At 35.1% G+C, this 19,168-nt stretch overlaps 3 protein-coding genes across 3 annotated transcripts; 1 reads left to right on the forward strand and 2 right to left on the reverse strand.

Moving 5' to 3' along the window:
• Positions 1-563: 563 nt before the first annotated feature.
• Positions 564-9,221, forward strand: LOC122308087 (ABC transporter B family member 25-like). The gene is made up of 17 exons (XM_043121257.1): positions 564-820; positions 1,452-1,526; positions 1,623-1,658; positions 1,745-1,819; positions 3,042-3,166; positions 4,070-4,169; positions 4,628-4,799; positions 4,876-4,994; positions 5,544-5,654; positions 5,815-5,959; positions 6,480-6,612; positions 6,704-6,779; positions 7,139-7,204; positions 7,326-7,433; positions 7,614-7,721; positions 7,816-8,013; positions 8,812-9,221. Exons 1-17 carry the CDS (start codon positions 758-760, stop codon positions 9,013-9,015), a joined length of 1,914 nt encoding a protein of 637 aa, XP_042977191.1. The 5' UTR covers positions 564-757; the 3' UTR covers positions 9,016-9,221.
• Positions 9,222-9,917: 696 nt separating this feature from the next.
• LOC122307649 (eukaryotic translation initiation factor 3 subunit M-like) lies at positions 9,918-15,228 on the reverse strand. Its single transcript, XM_043120668.1, has 10 exons — positions 15,003-15,228; positions 14,395-14,524; positions 13,175-13,313; positions 12,883-13,095; positions 12,561-12,699; positions 11,338-11,488; positions 11,130-11,239; positions 10,958-11,055; positions 10,731-10,800; positions 9,918-10,370 (listed from the first exon to the last, which is right to left on the reverse strand). The coding sequence occupies exons 1-10, from the start codon at positions 15,093-15,095 to the stop codon at positions 10,281-10,283; spliced, it is 1,233 nt and encodes a 410-aa protein (XP_042976602.1). The 5' UTR covers positions 15,096-15,228; the 3' UTR covers positions 9,918-10,280.
• Positions 15,229-16,320: 1,092 nt separating this feature from the next.
• On the reverse strand, positions 16,321-18,515 carry LOC122307650 (protein SPIRAL1-like 3). Its single transcript, XM_043120669.1, has 3 exons — positions 18,368-18,515; positions 17,284-17,538; positions 16,321-16,620 (listed from the first exon to the last, which is right to left on the reverse strand). Exons 2-3 carry the CDS (start codon positions 17,530-17,532, stop codon positions 16,534-16,536), a joined length of 336 nt encoding a protein of 111 aa, XP_042976603.1. The 5' UTR covers positions 17,533-17,538; positions 18,368-18,515; the 3' UTR covers positions 16,321-16,533.
• Between the last annotated feature and the right edge of the window lie 653 nt (positions 18,516-19,168).

Here is a 19,168-nt window from a genome sequence, read left to right on the forward strand (position 1 = left end):
GGTGTACTTTTTAATTATGGGATAGGAAATTCACTTGCAACCGATTAGCCATTAGCAAATTTTGTAACTTTTAGCTATAATATTTGTAAAAAAAAATATCAAATTTAATATTAACTGTACAAAGAGCAAATTGTTATTTTATTATTTATCTGCAACTCTACCTCTCTTCTCTTTCAATGCAACCGTCACTATTTCTTTCCCTCAAATTCTTTTTCTTATTTTTTTCATGATAAAATAAAATAAATTAATTTTTTAATTATTAATTACTCATTATTATATAATGAATATATAGATAATCCAATATATATATTTGATGTAAATAGTTAAAATCAAATTTATTTCATATTATTTTATTATTATATAATAAAAAAATAGCTATTCCAATATAAAAACTTATATAAATAGAATAATCAAAATCTAAATTCATCAAAAATATTCTTTACATGTACATAATCTATTACCAATGTTCTAACACCCCTTCATTTTGTCGAACTTAAACTACACGAAAAGATAGAAAAATGCATGAATATATATATGCGTGCATTATAAAGTCAACTTTGAGAGTTTGGTGGCAGTTGATGTCATCGTGGACGGTGCGATTCTCCAAAAACATTGGTTAATACTTCCCCGGTTCTGAGCTGAGAGGTTAAATAAGACAGCTTATGGTGATGTCTGTCCGAGGCTCCGAGTTTTGACGCATTCGTTGCCAACGACTATCTGACCCACCTCCATTTCCCGCATTACAGAGTTTCCTCTAATGGGCAGGAAGCAGCAATTGGATTCCTCCGGAAGTGAGAGAGCCTCTCTTTTGAATAAGGAGGTTTGTTTTCTTCCTTCTGGCTTTAAACTTTCTTTCTTTCTGTCATTTCTATTTTCTAATTCTCTTAGGAGTCATATGTTTGAGGATCATTTTGTTGAATTTGTTCTACCATGCCCATATCAAGAACTTGTTTACATTCGATTGCCGAATTTAGTGACGACATTCCTTGTTTTCCCCTTCATCATATGTTAAATCCCTTGAGTTTTGACTAGTGTATATATATACGCGTTTTTTTTTTTTTCCTTTTCTTGTGGGTATTTATCTTCCCCGTCATTTTTTGGCCAATGGACTGAAAATATACGTAATGTTAAATTTGGTGTCTCCCGCTTTTTGGGTTGGATGTGATTGATAGCTACTATGCTCAATATCGTTTTGTTAGGTTTAGTTACGTAGGGTTTCCGGTTTTCTCAGTTACCGTTTCATGAAAAATGCGGCACCTTTTCAGTTTTCAATTCCATATTTTTGTGTGCTTGTTTACCTTACCTTTTCTTGGAAGGCCTGGATAGCATATGCACTTTATTTTGAGAAGGACGATGATAGATCTTTAATTGGAAGACGACTATTAAGTTCCTTTTCAATAGTCCAGAAGAAAGGGAAAATTATTTTTTTCTTAAAAAAAAAAATCATGTAGGAAAAGAAGAAGGCATATGAAGACCAATCCACAGATGGACTTTTGACAGACCTTGAGCATGGCGATGCAGTAGAGGTGATGGCTACTCATATTTTTCAGCCCTACAATTCTATTTATATCTGATTTAGAGCCTTTTTTCACAAGAAAGTTATTGTGTTTTGTAAAATGCAGGCAGCGAATGTTGGATTTTGTAGAGTATTGTCACTGGTAAATGGGAAATTTGCAATGTCTTCTGTTAACGTAATGGTGATGCAGAAGTATTTTAAATTTTGTAGATCCTTCTGTTTTGACAGGCAAAACCTGATGCAGGGAAGCTAGTTGTTGGCACCATTGCACTATTGTTGGCATCCACATCAAATATTCTGCTTGTATGTTGATTTACCCATGGGTGGCCATGCTCTCTCTCGTTTTTATGTTATTGCCTTAATTAGAATTTAACACTGATATAGTGAACAGATTGTTAATTTAACTGCCAAATACCTCTGGATTATTCCTGCCTCGCAGTCATTGACCAATGCATAAAATTGGAACTTCATCTCTATATCCCGCATAAGTTGGAGGTTTAAGTAAAATGTAGTTTTTTATGAGGAAAAATACTATGGATTATATACAAGTTTTAATTGAAATTTTTTTTACTATTGATCAGACTGTATAAAATAACATTTGGTGTATCATTGTCGCCAGTATATCTAACATTATACTACTCCATCCAGAAGAAGCTTTCTAGCCAAAATCGTTTTCTTTCTGTTTTCACATAGGATTGTATGTCATCTTTGAAGATATTCCTCCAATGTTCTTTTTCATCCATCTTTCTTACACTCTTCTGACATATTGAAGATTACAATGAAAACTACAACTCCAAGGTCATTTGATGTCTGTGAGCTCAACTTCTGCTTTCTACACAAGCCAAAGTTCCCTAAAATCCGCCTTTCTCTTGGATTTTCTCCAATTAGTATGTGAAAACTTAGTTAGCAATCCTACGATATAATTTTAGTTAAAATAATATGACAGATACGAATACAGAAGCAAAGTTGGTGAAGTTAACAAGCATGGAGATTCTCTCCATAAACTAAGGCGGATGTGCTCTAATTAGATATTGAAGCCTCCTTTGATCTTCACTGGTGTTTGAAAGATGAGCACCAAGAAGCCTAGACAACAATGTGTTTCTATGGACATAGTTAACTTTGGCAAACAGTAGTCTTGTGCATGGACCTCTCTGTCTGAATGTTTTTCGTTGATGCGGTTTGAGGGATCTTGCTTCTTTCCTGGGACTGCTCTAGTTCTTCACTACTGACATATTGTTTTCAACAACATTACTTCCTATGTGAGCTTAGCTTGTTTTAAACATGCTTCAGTTACCAAATGATGAATATCTTGCTGTTCCCATTGTTATTCCTTTTGCAAGCGGGTAGTTGCATGTCCTAGCGAAAGATTTTCTCTGACTCAGGTTTTCTGATATGCTGAAAGATATGAGTCCACATAGGGTCACAATACAGATCAAAAGTTTGAAAGTAAATGTTAGCATGTAACTTGGTTGGTTCTTTGAGTTCTTTGCCTTTCTAAAGATGTATCATGATTATTGTTGTGCAGCCAAAGTATGGTGGTATGATAATAGACATTGTATCAAAGGAAATCAGAACTCCTGAACAGCAGTCGGAAGCACTGGATGCGATAAAGGACACCATATTGTATATTGTGCTCATAGTTGTCATTGGGTATGATATACTCTTATCAAATTTACCAATAGAATGAATATTGTTTCTAGTGGCAGTAATTTGAAGGAATGCTGGCTGCAGTCAATCATCTCTAGACTTTGAAGAAAACAGGGTGTGTGTGCTTGACTAGTTAGGGGAAAAAACCAATTGAATCGATTGACATCACAAAAACTACCAAAAAAAGATCCAATTAGGGTGCAATTGACAAGGAAACCTAAATGATTAAATAAACCACTGTGAAAGTATAGAAATAAAAAACATAAAAATCCAATAGGACCAACAATGTCTTTTTATTCACTTTTCATCAAAATTTCCAGTACTGGTTTACGTATGGAGGACAGATTTGCGGAAGTACTTATTATGTACAATGTCCAATAAACTGAAGCATGCTTTGGGCAACACAGTAGAAATAAGATCTCTATAGTTTCTATCTTTTTCTCCTTGGCTAGGTAAAACCATAAGTTTCACGATGTGATAATGCCTTCACTTATTGGCTAGAAATTCAAATTTCTTCCAACTAGAAATGGGAAAAGCAAGAATTCTTACTTCTATCAAACTGGTGGTATACTTTAAAACCTCACAGCTTGCTTCACTACAAGTAAAAGTTTAACACAATATAATACAACGAACCATTTATTCTACAAGATGTCTATCAAATCTATTTCCTAAAAATAACATGCCTTATGCAAAAAAGTGGATATTATTAAACATTGCTTTATTGGTTATGTGACCTCATGAGAAGGATGATATAGTGCACTTGTTCAGTTAGAACCATCTAAGTTTAAACGTGAAGCTGAACCTGTGTTTGTGTATGTGTTGGTAGATTTTTATCCTTTTTATCATATTTCGAAGCATATATTAGCTTTGTGCTGTTTGTTGTTAATTGATGATGCTTCTTTTTAGTTCTCTGTGCACAGCACTTCGAGCATGGTTGTTTTCTTCTGCCAGTGAAAGGGTAGTAGCTCGTTTGAGAAAAGACTTATTCAGTCACCTTGTCCATCAGGTTAGAACCATTAGTTCTCAAATTTATAAAAACCTGGAACAGCTATTTGTGATATACAAAACTAATCAGAAACACACATATTGAACACCGATTTCTAAACTACTCTACTGATTGTTATATTGGGGTTTATCAGGGTATAAGTTTTTCATCTAGCATACGTGTTCAAACTGTGAATAACTTCTTTAGCATGAGTTCCAAATGTGCCGGGTTGACCTATATTACAAACAATGAAATTCAATTTTAGAAAATATTTATGAACCCTGTTGTCACTTCTTTTTTTTTTTTCCTTAATAAATGAAAACCTGTTGTTATCTTACTAGTATTGATGGGCCAGGGGCCCAGGAGGGTTATCCTAATGCCTTCTTTCTTCTCATCGGATTTATTTCACAAAGACTTGCCATGGTAAGGAAGAATGGCTGAATACCCTTTGACATGGTTGATCCTACATTGTGCTACAGGAAATAGCATTCTTTGATGTCACTCGAACGGGAGAACTCCTAAGCAGGCTATCTGAAGACACGCAGATCATAAAGAATGCTGCAACTACCAATCTTTCTGAGGCACTCCGAAATTTGACAACTGCATTAATTGGCATTGCCTTCATGTTCTCATCTTCATGGAAGTTAACATGTAATTGTTTTGTTTACTTGCACCAATGCTTGCTAGTCTAGTATCTATGCTTCTTATTGGATGTTTTTCTGCTTAGTGTTGGCTTTGGCCGTGGTGCCAGTCATTTCGGTTGCTGTTCGGAAATTTGGGCGCTATCTTCGCGAACTTTCACATGCAACTCAAGCTGCAGCTGCAGTGGCTGCCTCAATTGCAGAGGTGTGTAAGCTAAGCAAAATATTACATTTTATATGCTATTTAATTATTTTTTAATTGCTCATTGCATACTACTGGAGACCATGTGGTATGATTTTTTGCGTATTTAATATTTTCAAAGTCAAAGTGGAATAAAAAGGAATTCTAGAAGGTAATTTGAGAGTTTCAAGTTATGGCGACCTGTATAGTAAGGGTGGTACAAAAGATGGGGAAAGGATATTTAAAAACTGGCTTAGATATGGGAAGGAAAAATTTAAAGATTTGATTAAGTCAAAAGCATCAAAGCTGAGCTTCAAAGAGTTCTATTAAGGGAAGGCCATAGCAAGGAAAAATGGAAGAGCTACTTTTAGAGAAATAAAATCCATCCGTGCAATTGGGAAGAATTAGTATCCCCATTAGAATAACTGAGGTAATGGATTTGTCAAAGAAGATTTGCTTGGATTCCTATGCTTCTGTTATCGTATGTCCACCCACTTAGTCATTATTAGGAAGTTTTTGGCCAATTTTTTTAATTTAAAAGTGATCTTTTTCATGAGCAATATTGACTCTTAGGAATCTTTTGGGGCCATTCGAACGGTCAGATCATTTGCTCAAGAAGCTTACACGATTTCAAAGTACTCAGAAAAGGTTGATGATACATTGAAGCTTGGTCTCAGACAAGCTGTGAGTTTCTTGACTAATCTATGCCTCAGCTCTCTCTCTCTCTCTCTCTCTCTCTCTCTCTCTCTCACACACACACACACACACACATGTTTGGAAGCTGTGACTGCACATATGTTGGGCAAATTTTCTGGGTGTTTAAAGTTTGCTTTTTCTGCTACAGAGAGTAGTTGGTCTATTTTCTGGAGGACTAAATGCGGCGTCCACATTATCTGTCATTGTAGTGGTGGTTTATGGAGCTTACTTGACAATAACAGGCTTTATGACTGCAGGCTCTCTTACATCCTTCATTCTTTACAGCCTTACAGGTACTTCCCTTCATTGTCCTTAACCTGCAAAATTGTATCTCAAGGGGCAAATCCTGTTCAACTTCAGTTTTTATCTTAGTTGAGATCATAAAAAACTTTCAAAATTTCTAGGAGCTGTGGCCAAAATTCTAGATCTTATACTGTAAAAGAATATTGTGGGCATTCAAAATGCCTAGGTGGTAGGTTCCCTGTTCAGGATTATTGAAGGTGGGGAACATTTTTAAAATGCAAGCCTCTTAATAGGCTATTTAATTTGATAAGTGTTGTCAGTTACGTGATTTCTGTTATTGTTCTGCTTGGAATTGGTTTGAATCACCTTATCTGATTGTTTGAGTTCATGTTAAATCAGTCTTCTAAAGCCAAAGGTAGCATGTTGTTAATATTATTGCTTGGTTGCTTTTAACTGCCTTTTCTCTTTTCTTTTTTCTTTTTTTTTTTTCTTTTTTTTTTTTCAATCAATTCTCTACAAAAGCTATATAGCTGCTATAAATTTATAACATTGCTAAATTTGTTCCCGCAGTTGGGTCCTCAGTATCCGCTTTATCGGGATTATATACCACAACGATGAAAGCTGCAGGAGCAAGCAGGAGAGTTTTTCAGCTCCTGGATCGTATCTCAGCCATGCCCAAACCAGGAGATCAGTGCCCTGTGGGGTCAGTTAAATCACAACACCTCTTGTGTTCATCTTCTAATTGAGATTTTTAAGTTTTATTCTTCTCAATAATTTTGTGGCATTGATTGCAGAAATCCAGATGGAGATGTGGAATTAGATGATGTCTGGTTTGCTTACCCTTCTCGCCCAAGTCATATGATACTGAAGGTAATATTTTTCTTTGATCAGATTACATTGTGAACTTTGAATATGACTTGCATCAATGCTATGATTGCCGTCAATTTACATGTATACTTTGACATTGGAATTGGCTCTATTGGTCTAACCCTTTTAGGATTTAGGGTTAAGACGCTTTGTTGTCCTGAAGTCCTATCTTATTTTGAATTATTTAATGAATCCAAATTTAATTTATCTTCTTATTTCTCTGCCACCTTACCCAATGTAAGAACATGCTTAAGCATGTGGTTTTATGATTTTATTTGTGTTGACATTGGAATACTAAGCATGCAGGACTTCTAACAATGCTGACCTTGTGATTCTTTCTGCACCAACTGATTTGAGTGCAGGGTATAACTTTAAGACTGAGGCCTAGTTCAAAAGTTGCTCTTGTTGGTCCAAGTGGTGGTGGGAAGGTAATATTATTATGTTTTACTTTTCATTTTCATTTTTATCTCTTGCATCATTTTTGCCTTCATGTCAAATGAGGAAGCAAATTATACATTTTCTGAACATTAGAATTATTCTCTATTGCAGACCACAATAGCAAACTTAATTGAGAGGTTCTACGACCCTCTCAAGGGAAAGATTTTGCTTAATGGGGTTCCACTAGTGGAAATATCACACGAATATCTTCATAGAAAGGTGATTTTAGTTCTATTTTCCGTCCATGCATGCAATTAGTAGAATTTAATAGCATATCTGCTCCTCTATTATCCGACAAAGATTTTGTGTTGTATCTTCCATTAATTATGCTCTCTTCACTTATTGTGTCTTACAATGTTTCTTTGACACACTCATTTTCTGCATTTTGTCAATTTACAGATCAGCATCGTGAGTCAGGAGCCTGTTCTTTTTAATTGTTCTATTGAAGAAAACATTGCCTACGGGGTCAATGGAAGCACAAGCTGTACTGATATAGAAACTGTAGCTGTGAGTTAATCTTTTCTCCTTTCTTTTGGACAATTGGATGTACTTAAATTTTATTTTCTCCCTTTTATATCTGATAAAATGATAAATATTACAGAAAATGGCTAACGCCCATGAATTCATAGAAAAGTTTCCGGAAAAGTATCAAACTGTCGTTGGAGAACGTGGAGTAAGGCTGTCAGGTGGTCAGAAACAAAGAGTTGCAATTGCGAGAGCACTATTAATGAACCCAAGAGTTCTGCTGCTGGATGAAGCCACTAGTGCTCTGGATGCTGAGAGTGAATACCTTGTTCAGGTGAGAATGGCAGATTTTGTTTTTCTTTTTGGGTGGGGGGGAGGATAAGCTTTGGGTAACCTAGAGAAGACCAAAATGGGGCAGCAGGGAGTGAAAAGCATTCACAGAAGAATGTTGAGCAGCTCCAGTGTGTTCAATCACCACACTAAATTAGATGGTTTTATTATCTATTAGCATGAATAAGAACAGCAACAATGATAAATAGTTGGGCAGGGAGAAACTGGAGGATCTCTAGGTGGGATGAAAAGAAATAGGACCCTTTTAAAATTGAAAGGAATGCGACAGTTGAGGTAGAAACTTTGGTTTACATCACAGTTTAGATGCACAACAAAGCTTGTACTTTCCAAATCCATGAATTACTAATATTATGTGTCCTCATGCGACCAACTTATCCAACGCTGTCTCGACAAGTGGCTTATAATTGTTGCATTTCATAAGCAACTTATTGATACTGTTAGATTCCATAAAATACGCTGACAGACAGAACTGCCTCTGGCAATGACATGCAGCAAGAATGATTAGATTGAGAATTTTATTCATTCCAAATAATTCCAGAAGTTGCATATTCAACGTTGATCCTTTCCACAGACCTTTCATTTCTCTATATATAGAGCTGCTTGAAGAGAGCAATTATAGATAGCTAACCACTTTTTATTTCTCGCAAGAGAAAATTAGTAGAAAACAAAACACAGAGATACAAGTTGTTCCTGGTTTCATCTTTACCTATAATTAGAAGAAATCTTATCTCATTCATTTATCAGACGCAAGAATTTACCCCACTTCTCATGCTATGTGTAGGATGCAATGGATTCTCTGATGAAGGGCAGGACCGTTCTGGTAATAGCACACAGGCTTTCAACTGTCCAAAGTGCAGACAGTGTTGCAGTTATATCAGATGGCCAGATTGCAGAAAGCGGTACCCACGAAGAGCTCCTCAGCCAGGATGGGATTTACACAGCTTTAGTGAGGAGACAATTACAAGCCCCAAGGACTGCACTGTAGTCCAAAATACTTGATAAAACTCCAGTCAGTTAAAATACTTGTTAATAAGTGAGGTTAGTTAATTGAAATACGCATCTAACTTCTTCTACATTTGTTAATGTTTAGATCGAGTTCGATTATCATGAAGACCTTTCCCTACTTAAATCTTTATAAGATGTATAGGAACATTATGATAGGAGTAAATAAATTGTCAGGTTACCCAAGAAGCATGCTTGGTACAAAATCTTATTTTCTTGGATGAATTTCTTTTACATTGTCACTCTCTCTTCCGAATCACTCTCTCTTCCGAAACTTTTAACTCGGTACGCATGCCAACGGCGGGTGTGATATATTTGATTGAACTTATCTGTAGAGCTCTATAGATATGGATTGATTGTTGTCTTGTTATGAAAGAAAAATGCATTAGTCTACTTTGAAATGTAGTATCATTATTGGATACACCGCCACAAATTAAAAATTAAGAAACTTCTCGTGTTAGCATAATCATACCACTAGGGGTGAAATTTCGATCTATCATTTTTTCCGAACTGAACCAGACCAAGCATCTCTAAGGACTGAACCAGACCAATAGCCATCAATCCGGTCTAATTCATTCGGTCCAACCTTTTTTTTAACTGATTAATAAAAATAAAAATTTAAAATACTTAATTAAAATTAAGTGACTTATTAAATAAAAATTACATACTAAATTGTATAATTATTAATATATACTAATACTATATATTATAGTTATACATTAAAGAATATAATGCTTATATAATAGTGTGATATATTAATAATTACTTATATATAATTATTTATATAAATAATAAAATATATATTTTTATTTTCATTCGGTCAGACCCCGACCGGCCAAATCTCACCCCTTGCATCAAGGCTTGAGAAAATACTGAAAGAACTCATTTGATCGAGACAAATCAACCCATCCACTTGTAGCCATTGCAGCACTAATAATACACTGTTGAGGATTTCTAATTTTCTAAATGTACCACAAAGTCTAAAATGCGTGTCTCACTTTTCGGAGACAAATCCCGATTTAAATATTTCATGCTGATTTGTAAAGAAAGAAAGCAAACGCAGCAGGTAAGTTTTGTTAATAGACCTTGAATCAACAATGAACGAAACTGACATCTCTTAAGAAAAATCTAGTTAAATTTTGGGCTAGGTTCCAAAATTGGGGGAAAAAATTGGAACCACGAGCTCATGATTCACCACCACATCAGCCTATCTGAATGATCTTTTAAACAGTTGATCGAAAAAGATTTTTATCTAATCATCAAGCCCTGCACTGCCTGTGTATTATCTTCAACGACCCTGTTAGCTTGAATGGTGCTGATAACATTTGCAATATTAGCCTGGAAATGGAAACAAGTAATGATATTAATTTTCATATGCATTTAAAAGAGAAAATTATTGAACCTATCATTTTCCCACAAACAAAGGACAGAATGACCAGCTAGTCAACATGAAAACCAAGTGTCTCACACGATTCACTCCAGCAGAGCAAACACAATACCTTCAAAATTGTTCCCACTTAATGACAAATTACAAAATTTCTCCAAGATAGATATGATTTTTCTTTATTAAACAGACATCAAATTGACATGTACTAGAGAACAGCTAAACAGCAGCCGCAAACTTCTTTCCCTTATACAGTAATTAAATATCAGGGCGCATATATCTATTTGAAAGAAAGCAGGGGGAGATATTTTTACCCGCCATGTTCCAAGCTTTGTTTGAATTGTTTCCCACTGATGCTGCCCAAACACACGCTCAGTATAACGGCTGCACATCAGACTCACTCGGTAAGAAACAAGAAATTGACAAGCGTTATTGGCTGACCGTCAACAATAAATCACAGCCAACTAGCCAGAGTACAGAAATCAGATCTTGCTACAATCAAAGCCAAATCAATCACACACAGACACAGCTGAGAACACACCTCACAAGCACAACTTGATTCATCTGGTCCATTTTACAGTCAATTAACTTAACAGTGATTGCCTTAACCACCCACAATTCCACCTCATCATCATTAATCTGCAATGCACACAAACATGGTTAACCAGGATGCAAAAGCAAAACCAGAAAGAGTAAAAGTCAGAGAAATTTACTCTGAGTGTATCTCTGATAACAGAATAACGAATCTGGCCAGATTCATCAGAGGCGAGATCCACAAGTGACATTAACCGCATCTTCGTGATACAATCTTCATGAACAAGACCTAAACCATTGCAAGGAGCATTTTCCAGGCTAGATTTTAAGTTCTGTAAAGTTTAATAAAGCTAAGATCATCAAATTTACAGAGTACTGATAATTTACCACAGCTTTTGAGCAAAGTAGAATTTGCAGCATGAAAATCCAAGTAGGCATCCAGCCTCCGAGTCAGAAAGATTTTGAGAAGCTGATATACCAATGCATTTTTAGCATCCTTCTCCAACAGCCCTACAGCAGGCATATCTAGCAAGTCACACTGCAATGTTGAAAATAGAGTCAATTCCTGAGCTATCAAAAATCTTTGATAGAAAATATGAAAGAAATGTATATGCTGATGCATTTAGAGGGGAAAAAACTACTGTGATGACCAAGAAACATACAAACAGTGAATGTACCAAGACCAAATTTTGGTTAGATTCACCCACAAAAAAGGCATATCACAAAAACCTTGTTTCTCCATGGAGAAGTTATAAAAAATAAATAAATGATACAGACCAACTCCATTCCAGAACTTGAAAAATCAGAATCCAAGATCTAGGAAAAACCTAGGCACCACAAGGCCAAATATTTCTTCATTTGGTTCCATTTTCAAAAAGTGTCAGTAACACTTAAAAAACATCCAAGCCCAAACAAGTAGGGAGTTTGTGTTAAGCTGGACAAGTTAAAATGTTTAAAGTACTTGAGGCTAGTTTGGCCTTTTGTAACATGACTAAATCACGTACGTAATGTTTTCATATTGGCACATCAAGGTAGCTACTTATAAAAAAAAACATTAAGCGAGCTATTTTTTGGGCATGACTGCATTCTCACCAGGCTTTTAATAAACAATTACTTCCTTAAAAAAAGAGAAGGGGGGAAGGTTTTATACCCAACTTGCTAGTACAGCTATGTACCACCCACTCCAGTATAAGCCATCAACCCAAGCATTAAGTGAAGAAAATGAACACATTTACCACAAACTGCAAAAGTGTTACAAACATTATTTGTTTGAGAGGTCACGGCACAAAAACACTAAAATATTTTTTTTCAATTATACAAAATAAATGTTTCACATTGGTCAAATTGACAACAAAACCAAACAAAATTTTCCTTTTTCCTTGAAATCTGACAGAAATAGAGAGGGCCAAGCAGCATGGTAAAGTTGAAAGAACTATATTAAATTACCTGTCTACCAGGAAGAAAGTCTTTTCATACCGGTAAGTAAACTTATCAACCATGCAATTCTATGTTGATGAAGCATATAAACGTACAATACAAAGAGTACATGAAAACAGTAACCAGCACATTTAATCTCATAATAAAGCGAGTTCATTAAGAGTGTAAGATACCTGAAACATGTCAGGTGCCCTCACAAACTCCACAATTGCACGCACGGCTTCCTCCTTGGCCTCACTCATTGTATTTGCATCTTCGCCAGAAAAAGTTGCCAAGTATTTTGTCAGGAATTTGAAAGAGTCCTTTGCCGAGCTGGAATTATGAGAAACACAAAAGTTAAATCAGGAAAAAAGATTGGTGATGATACAGTTAGAAAGTAAGAACCATTTTTTTAAAAATGGATTGTGGTAAATTTGAATGGCAAGGCTCATTCCCATCCGACGTAAATAAAGAAACTAGTCTCACTTTTGTGCAAGAGAAACCCTTCCCCTATACCTTTTATTTTCTTTCAAAACATTAGAGATGGTAAGAAAGAGCTCTCGCTGATCTGATATCCCGATATTCCACTCTTTGAGGAAGCCATCCATCTTTTTGAATGAAGGAACGATGTGTTCAGTAACTTTCCCATTGAATGCCAAATTTAGGGCCTTCATGTAGACATGGAACTGGCTGTATGGGTTCTCCAGTAGGTTGTATAAATTGAACAAGCTAGAGGGAGAAAGGAACAACTATAAGGGAGTGCCTTAAAAAACTTTACAAGCCAATTATAGTAATAATGTATCATTACATTTTTAACCGCAACACAGGTTTATCATTTGGTTGTTGAGTAATTTTCCCAGATATAAGTTTTGCCATCTCAAGCTCTCCATCTGAACTTTCAGACTTGGTAACGAGATTACAGATAACAGTGAAGATGCACTCGAGATCTGAGGAAGAAATCAAAAGAAAGTAATTCTTGTTAATATGAATGATAATGTAATATTTTTGGTAGCTTAACTCACTAAATGTTAGATAATGAATTTGAATGAAATCACACCGTCCAACACATAGTTCACAACATTCAATGTAAATCATCTTATCTGTGCTACAAGGCTTGCCTCAAAATTATGGCAGGCTTATTCAAAATAATTCATCCAAGAAACTACAAAGAAACACGCCATCCCAAAGTAAAGTGATCAGAAGCTGGTGCATATAATCCTAAACCAACCCCCCCCCCCCCCCCCCCCCCCCCAAAAAAAAAAAAACAAAAAAAAAAGGAGAGAGAGAGAGAGAGAGAGAGAGAGAGAGAGAGAGAATAAAATTCTGCACATCTGATCATTATTGAAGACTCCAAAGTATTTTGCTAGTAATCAGGGTAAAAAAGATTAAATACTAGTAAATAAATTCGAAAAAAAAAAAGGGAGCAGCAATAAGCTCTATTTATATTCTTTACTCTTTCTTGCATAAACAATTTTTAAAACTTTATAATGGTGATATATGGTATATAATTTTTAATGGACATGGAATTGTATGAATATAAGCCCCTACACCCATTAACACGTACCTAAAATCAATAACCGGAACTGACCATGACATAAATATATAACCAAATTGGCAGGCAATATATCCATGTTTCCTGTAAATTTATTGATTAAATAATCTTGCTTCATGTCCATATATTTGAGGACTTCATACCAATCTGATTTTTTTTTTTTTTTTGAATGGTGAGGACTCCATGCCAATCTTATAAAGCCTATGCAAAATTGTCAAGTCAACCAAGTTATGCATAGCCCACAAACAAAAAAAAAAAAAAAAAAAAAAACCTGATCAACACTATTTTACTCTCCCTAATTACATATATTAAGTGTTTCAAAATAAGCTCCAGAAAATCAAGTTACCCACAGAAAACTCATCAGCACATATTACTCACTAAATCAGCTATGGTGCTTCACACTATTTTTCAGACACATAACACTTCCAAAACATCATTTGCAATAATATATATCATTGAAAAGAGAACACTTGCACCTTTCTCAGACACGTTCGAGAATATCAAGTCCGCAGAAGTGAGCATCAGTGAAGCCAACTCCAGCCATTTGTTCATTACCATGCATTCTTGAGCTTCCAAGCAAAGTCTGGTAACTTGCGGCTCAGAAACCTGACGAATTACCGAGACAGGCCATCTTTTTATAGGTAAATGAAAATTATATTGATAGAAAACGTGTCATTTTAAGAACACTAATTTTCCCAACGTGCAACAATCTTAACAAACATAAACAGGTTAAAACGCAGGCATGCCACAAATCCATACAAGCCCAGTGAAATTATACGAGAACCTTGTCTTTCTATATCACAATTTCCTTTTATCTTCCACATCCTCTCGGTAACCAAATGCATGATTATCGAATTAATGAGTATAGGAAGAAAAAACAACTTCCACAACCCCAAAGCGAAGTCAGATGTACACAAATATCTTCAATCTAAATGAATAAATTCTTCCTTCATTGAAATCGCCTAAAACCGAGGAGCAAATCTAAATCACATGATGCATAATCTTTGGGATACACACATGTAGATTTGTATGCACATGGATATGTATACTATAAGTATGGGAAAGAAAGAAGAGAGGTCGATACCTCAAGGCCGGCGTCGGCCCAGGCGAGCTCGGAAGTGAATCGGACAACGGCGAGCGCAGGATCTTCCTCGGAAGTCGGAACCACAGTCGTCATTGTTCACTCAATCTGCAGCGGCAAAGAGTTTAAAACCCTAGACTGTGCAACTGCCAACAGAGCGGAGAGGGAGAAAGAGAAACCCTGACGACAGTGGGCGTGGGCTTTTTGTCTGTGTTTTTAGTATTTTTGTATGCCGTAGTACCCTTTTTGTTTGTGGCTGAATTATGATCGATGAAGGCGCAACGTAACAACATCAACGGTGTTCGATACGTGTTATTTATGCAATGATATCAAAATGTACAAAATTATAAAAAATAAATATAAAATAAAACATAAAAAAATATTTATAATGTTTTTATCATCGTTCTCTCAATATTTTTTAATTAAAAATTTTATGTGTAGTCATTTTTGTACACTCCAGTGATGTGATTGATTATGTATTAAAAAAAATTGATGCAGCCAATCACATCAGTAGAGTACACAGAAAATACGTAAAAGTGACTATATATAACATTACTCTTCATCAATTGTAATTAACTTATAACAATGGAATCAATCAAAGGAGCATATAAAAGAATAAAGTGCAGAATCAGAAGAATAAAGTGTCATTACATAACAAAAGGAGAAGGATGTCTCAATAAAGAAAAAGTTCTGTCTGAAGAGGAGTTCATTTTTTTAAAAAAGAAAACGTTCATTTCCAAACGAAATTCTGCATGTCTTTGTAACAATGATATAAAGGAATCGCAAACAATGTTTAGTCTGTGGTGCAATGGGGAGTAGAGACATGTAGCAAAGACTAACATCTCCAAAACAACTGTTCTTTATATTTGTTGGTTCATCCTATTTGAAATTCGTTCGTTGGCTTTGAAATGAAATGGTTTTGATACCTCGAATAAGCTTAAAATTCTTTTAATCGACACTCTTATGGGTTATATTCTTCAGGACGAAACATGTACACTGGACTTGATTGCGCTGTGCTTAGCAACACAAACACACAAGATTCAACTTCTTCAATTTCTCGGAATCGTGTGTTTGTGTCGAGTTTTATGGGATTTTCGCTGTGTTTGGTTCAGAATCTGGTTAGAATATGTTGACAACCTGAAGTGCATAGCAGTCTGCTGCATTAACACGGTGCTTCTTGGCTTGGTCATGGGCTACACTTGAAGTGCTTCTATCTGTGTAGTTGCCTGAAGAGGCCATGGTGCTGAGTGGGAAACAATAATCCTATCATCTGCATGCAGATTATGGGGATGACATAGAAAAGTGTTACAGTTGACAAGAATGCCAAGAAAGATAAACAGATCAAATACCGAATTTGGGCGATCATTTGACATAACATCCATGACCAAGTATGTCCAACCACATGAATTCCAGCATACATTACAGTGCAGAAGGACAGTTTTTTTCACCTTCTGATACAATAGATACTAAATTTCACAATAATAAATGGTTTCTGGTCATAGTGCAACCTCTGCATTCTTGAGGATTAAAGATATCAGTTTCCACCACCACCACCACCGAAGAGGTACCCCAGAGAAGATCCACCACCAGGGGCAGAGTGAACTTTGGTAGAAGGCCAATCCTGCACTCACATTTGCAAACCATTTTGAGTTGATCATAGTATTACCATGGAGGGACTTAGAAGAGATACTCAACAATCACATAGCCAAATCAAGGGCAGATAACTTCAAGGCATTTCAACAGAGCTATCACTATTCTTCGGGGAAAGGGAGGAAACATAAACATAAACAATTTTGAAAAGAAGCAAATAGTTACAATCACAATCTCCCTCCGCAATATAATGAATAGGATACCCTCCTTTTTCTAAGCAGTAAAACATTAGCATCATCCGGTGAAGTGTACGAGTTACATGAATCTAATTCTAAGCATAACGTGATTGAAAATTATGATCTTGAACCTATGATGCAGCCAAACCAATTTCTTACACCTTTTCCATTCTCAAAGAGAGCATAATTGTGCATACAGCAGTCCATTAAACCGGATCAGAGTCAGTGCAGATACCTCTCGATCAGGCCTTCCCTATATTATTCAGATCTAATGGATTTACTTTATCTAAGACGGCAAATGCAAAGGATGGGATTCTGATTCCTGATCTGTTCAAATACCCAAAAGAAGTCGATGTATCTATGGATTTAGGCAAATTTCATAAGAAAATAAAATGTTACAGAAAGATGAACACCAACTATAGTCTAAATCACCTTGACATGCTTGAAAAGGATCATACCGTAATAAAGTTGCCACAGTTCTGACCATCTGCCCGAAAGTAATTGTTTGTAAGATGACCCTGAACGCCTGCTGGAATCTGCTTTTCAATTGGTTGTGAAGCAGCAGCAGGCTTTTGAGACGGAGAAGGCCCGTTGTTTGTTGCTGGCTCCTGTTTCTGGGCAACTTGGGCATTGTTAGTGGTCTCTCCAGTTCCAAACAGGTAACCCAATGAACTCTGTCCACCACCAGCGCTGACGCCACGACCCATTTCGTCCTTTTTTTACAATCAGATTAATTGATAAGAACGTTGAAACTTCACCATTTCTTCTGGCACGTACAGAAGTGAATGAAAATGCACATATAACATACAGAATGTTGATCTAATAATTCTCTATATATCTTACAATATTGGTCCATACCAGAATTTTGAGTGAATGAAGCTACATTGGTAGGTGGCCACCAAAACTAGATGAGAAAACTAAATTGTTTTAGCACTTGCTACAGTAGAGCCACATAGACTGGTCTGTAATTCTGCATGACCTTTGCCCTCTTCTCTCTATGCAATTATTTAAGAACTACAACCCAATTTCATGTGCTGAACACACAAATTCAGGATGTTCTTAAAAATTTGACAGATGAGGGTAACTATCTCCATCCTTCTTCAAAATTACGAAATCTCCACTCAAATTCACATAACCAACTAGCTATACAGCAAAATAATGCACATTCAAACCCCCTTTATATATTCCAACACAAGGTGGGGAAAAAAAGGAAACCCAATTGAAATAATGCATAAATCCATTAGCCTTGTACCAGATCCAACACGCACAACAAAATTTCATTACACAACAATGCATGTATACTCTTGGAATAAAAAAAATCAGATATAGAAAAAAAGGAAAGTCTGACGAAATAATGCATAAATCCTTACACCAGATCCAACACACACAACAGAAATTCATTTACACAGTAATGCATGCATACTTTTGGAATAAAAAAAAAATCAGATAAAGAAATTCAACAGAAAACGTGGAAGATGTAGTCATGAAATGGGATCTATGCTTTGAAGCTTAAACGGAGTAATTGTGGATTGAATTTCGTACCGTTCGTTTTGGGACCCCGAATTGGAAGCAAGAGAATGCAGAGAGGAGTGAGAAGCCAAATGCAATGCAACCCAAGCAATTTGTATATATACAGCCAATCAGCTCTCCTCGTCCTTTTTGTTCCTGTTAAATTCTAAAAATATGTGGTTTATTCATTTTTTTTTTAAATAAAAAATAAAAAATCTCATTTTTTTAAGATTGTCCTTTTATGGATAAATTACTATTAGTATGGAGGATTAGGATTTTATATATTTTTTAATTTAAATACTTTTATATTTAGAAGAGAGGTGACCACAAATCTGATACTATTTTAATAGCTATTTTTCGTTTCAATATCACTTAAAACAAATATTTTTAAATTTTAAATTTCAATTTTTCTTTTAATTATTATCTAATCATTATAATTTTTTTAAACTTTTAAATAAGACATAAAAAATAATTTCATTTTTTTAAATTTTAAAATAAAAATAATATTTTAATAATATTTTAACTCTATAATATTTTTATTTAATTTTTTATTTATCATTTTACATAATCTCATACCACATTTCAATTTAAAATATTTTATCACGAGAAATATTCTAATCATAAAAAAGTTATTCTTATAAATTTATGTAATTTCACGTCATTTATAAGATTATAAAATTATGTAAATCTAAGAAATTATATAAAGTTGTGTCAATTTAATATATTATTTTTATGTAATTTATAATACTTATCTTTTATTATTATTTATAAATTATTTTATTACCGTTTACGAATTTTTCATTCGCCTAAAAAACAAAAAAAATAAAAAAAAGA

Source organism: Carya illinoinensis, chromosome 4 (assembly GCF_018687715.1).
Source record: "Carya illinoinensis cultivar Pawnee chromosome 4, C.illinoinensisPawnee_v1, whole genome shotgun sequence".
NCBI classification, from domain to species: Eukaryota; Viridiplantae; Streptophyta; class Magnoliopsida; order Fagales; family Juglandaceae; genus Carya; species Carya illinoinensis.

Bases quoted from the DNA above. Each gene is read 5' to 3' on its own strand.
- LOC122308087 (XM_043121257.1), top strand. From the start codon at position 758: ATGGGCAGGAAGCAGCAATTGGATTCCTCCGGAAGTGAGAGAGCCTCT. The intron at 7,205-7,325 runs GTAATATTATTA...TCTCTATTGCAG, and splicing joins GTCCAAGTGGTGGTGGGAAG to ACCACAATAGCAAACTTAAT. The intron at 7,722-7,815 runs GTGAGTTAATCT...TAAATATTACAG, and splicing joins CTGATATAGAAACTGTAGCT to AAAATGGCTAACGCCCATGA.
- LOC122307649 (XM_043120668.1), bottom strand. From the start codon at position 15,095: ATGACGACTGTGGTTCCGACTTCCGAGGAAGATCCTGCGCTCGCCGTT. The intron at 13,096-13,174 runs GTAATGATACAT...TTCTCCCTCTAG, and splicing joins CCTGTGTTGCGGTTAAAAAT to CTTGTTCAATTTATACAACC. The intron at 10,801-10,957 runs GTGTGTTCTCAG...TCTGATGTGCAG, and splicing joins AATCAAGTTGTGCTTGTGAG to CCGTTATACTGAGCGTGTGT.
- LOC122307650 (XM_043120669.1), bottom strand. From the start codon at position 17,532: ATGGGTCGTGGCGTCAGCGCTGGTGGTGGACAGAGTTCATTGGGTTAC. The intron at 16,621-17,283 runs GTATGATCCTTT...ATGTGAGTGCAG, and splicing joins ACTGTGGCAACTTTATTACG to GATTGGCCTTCTACCAAAGT.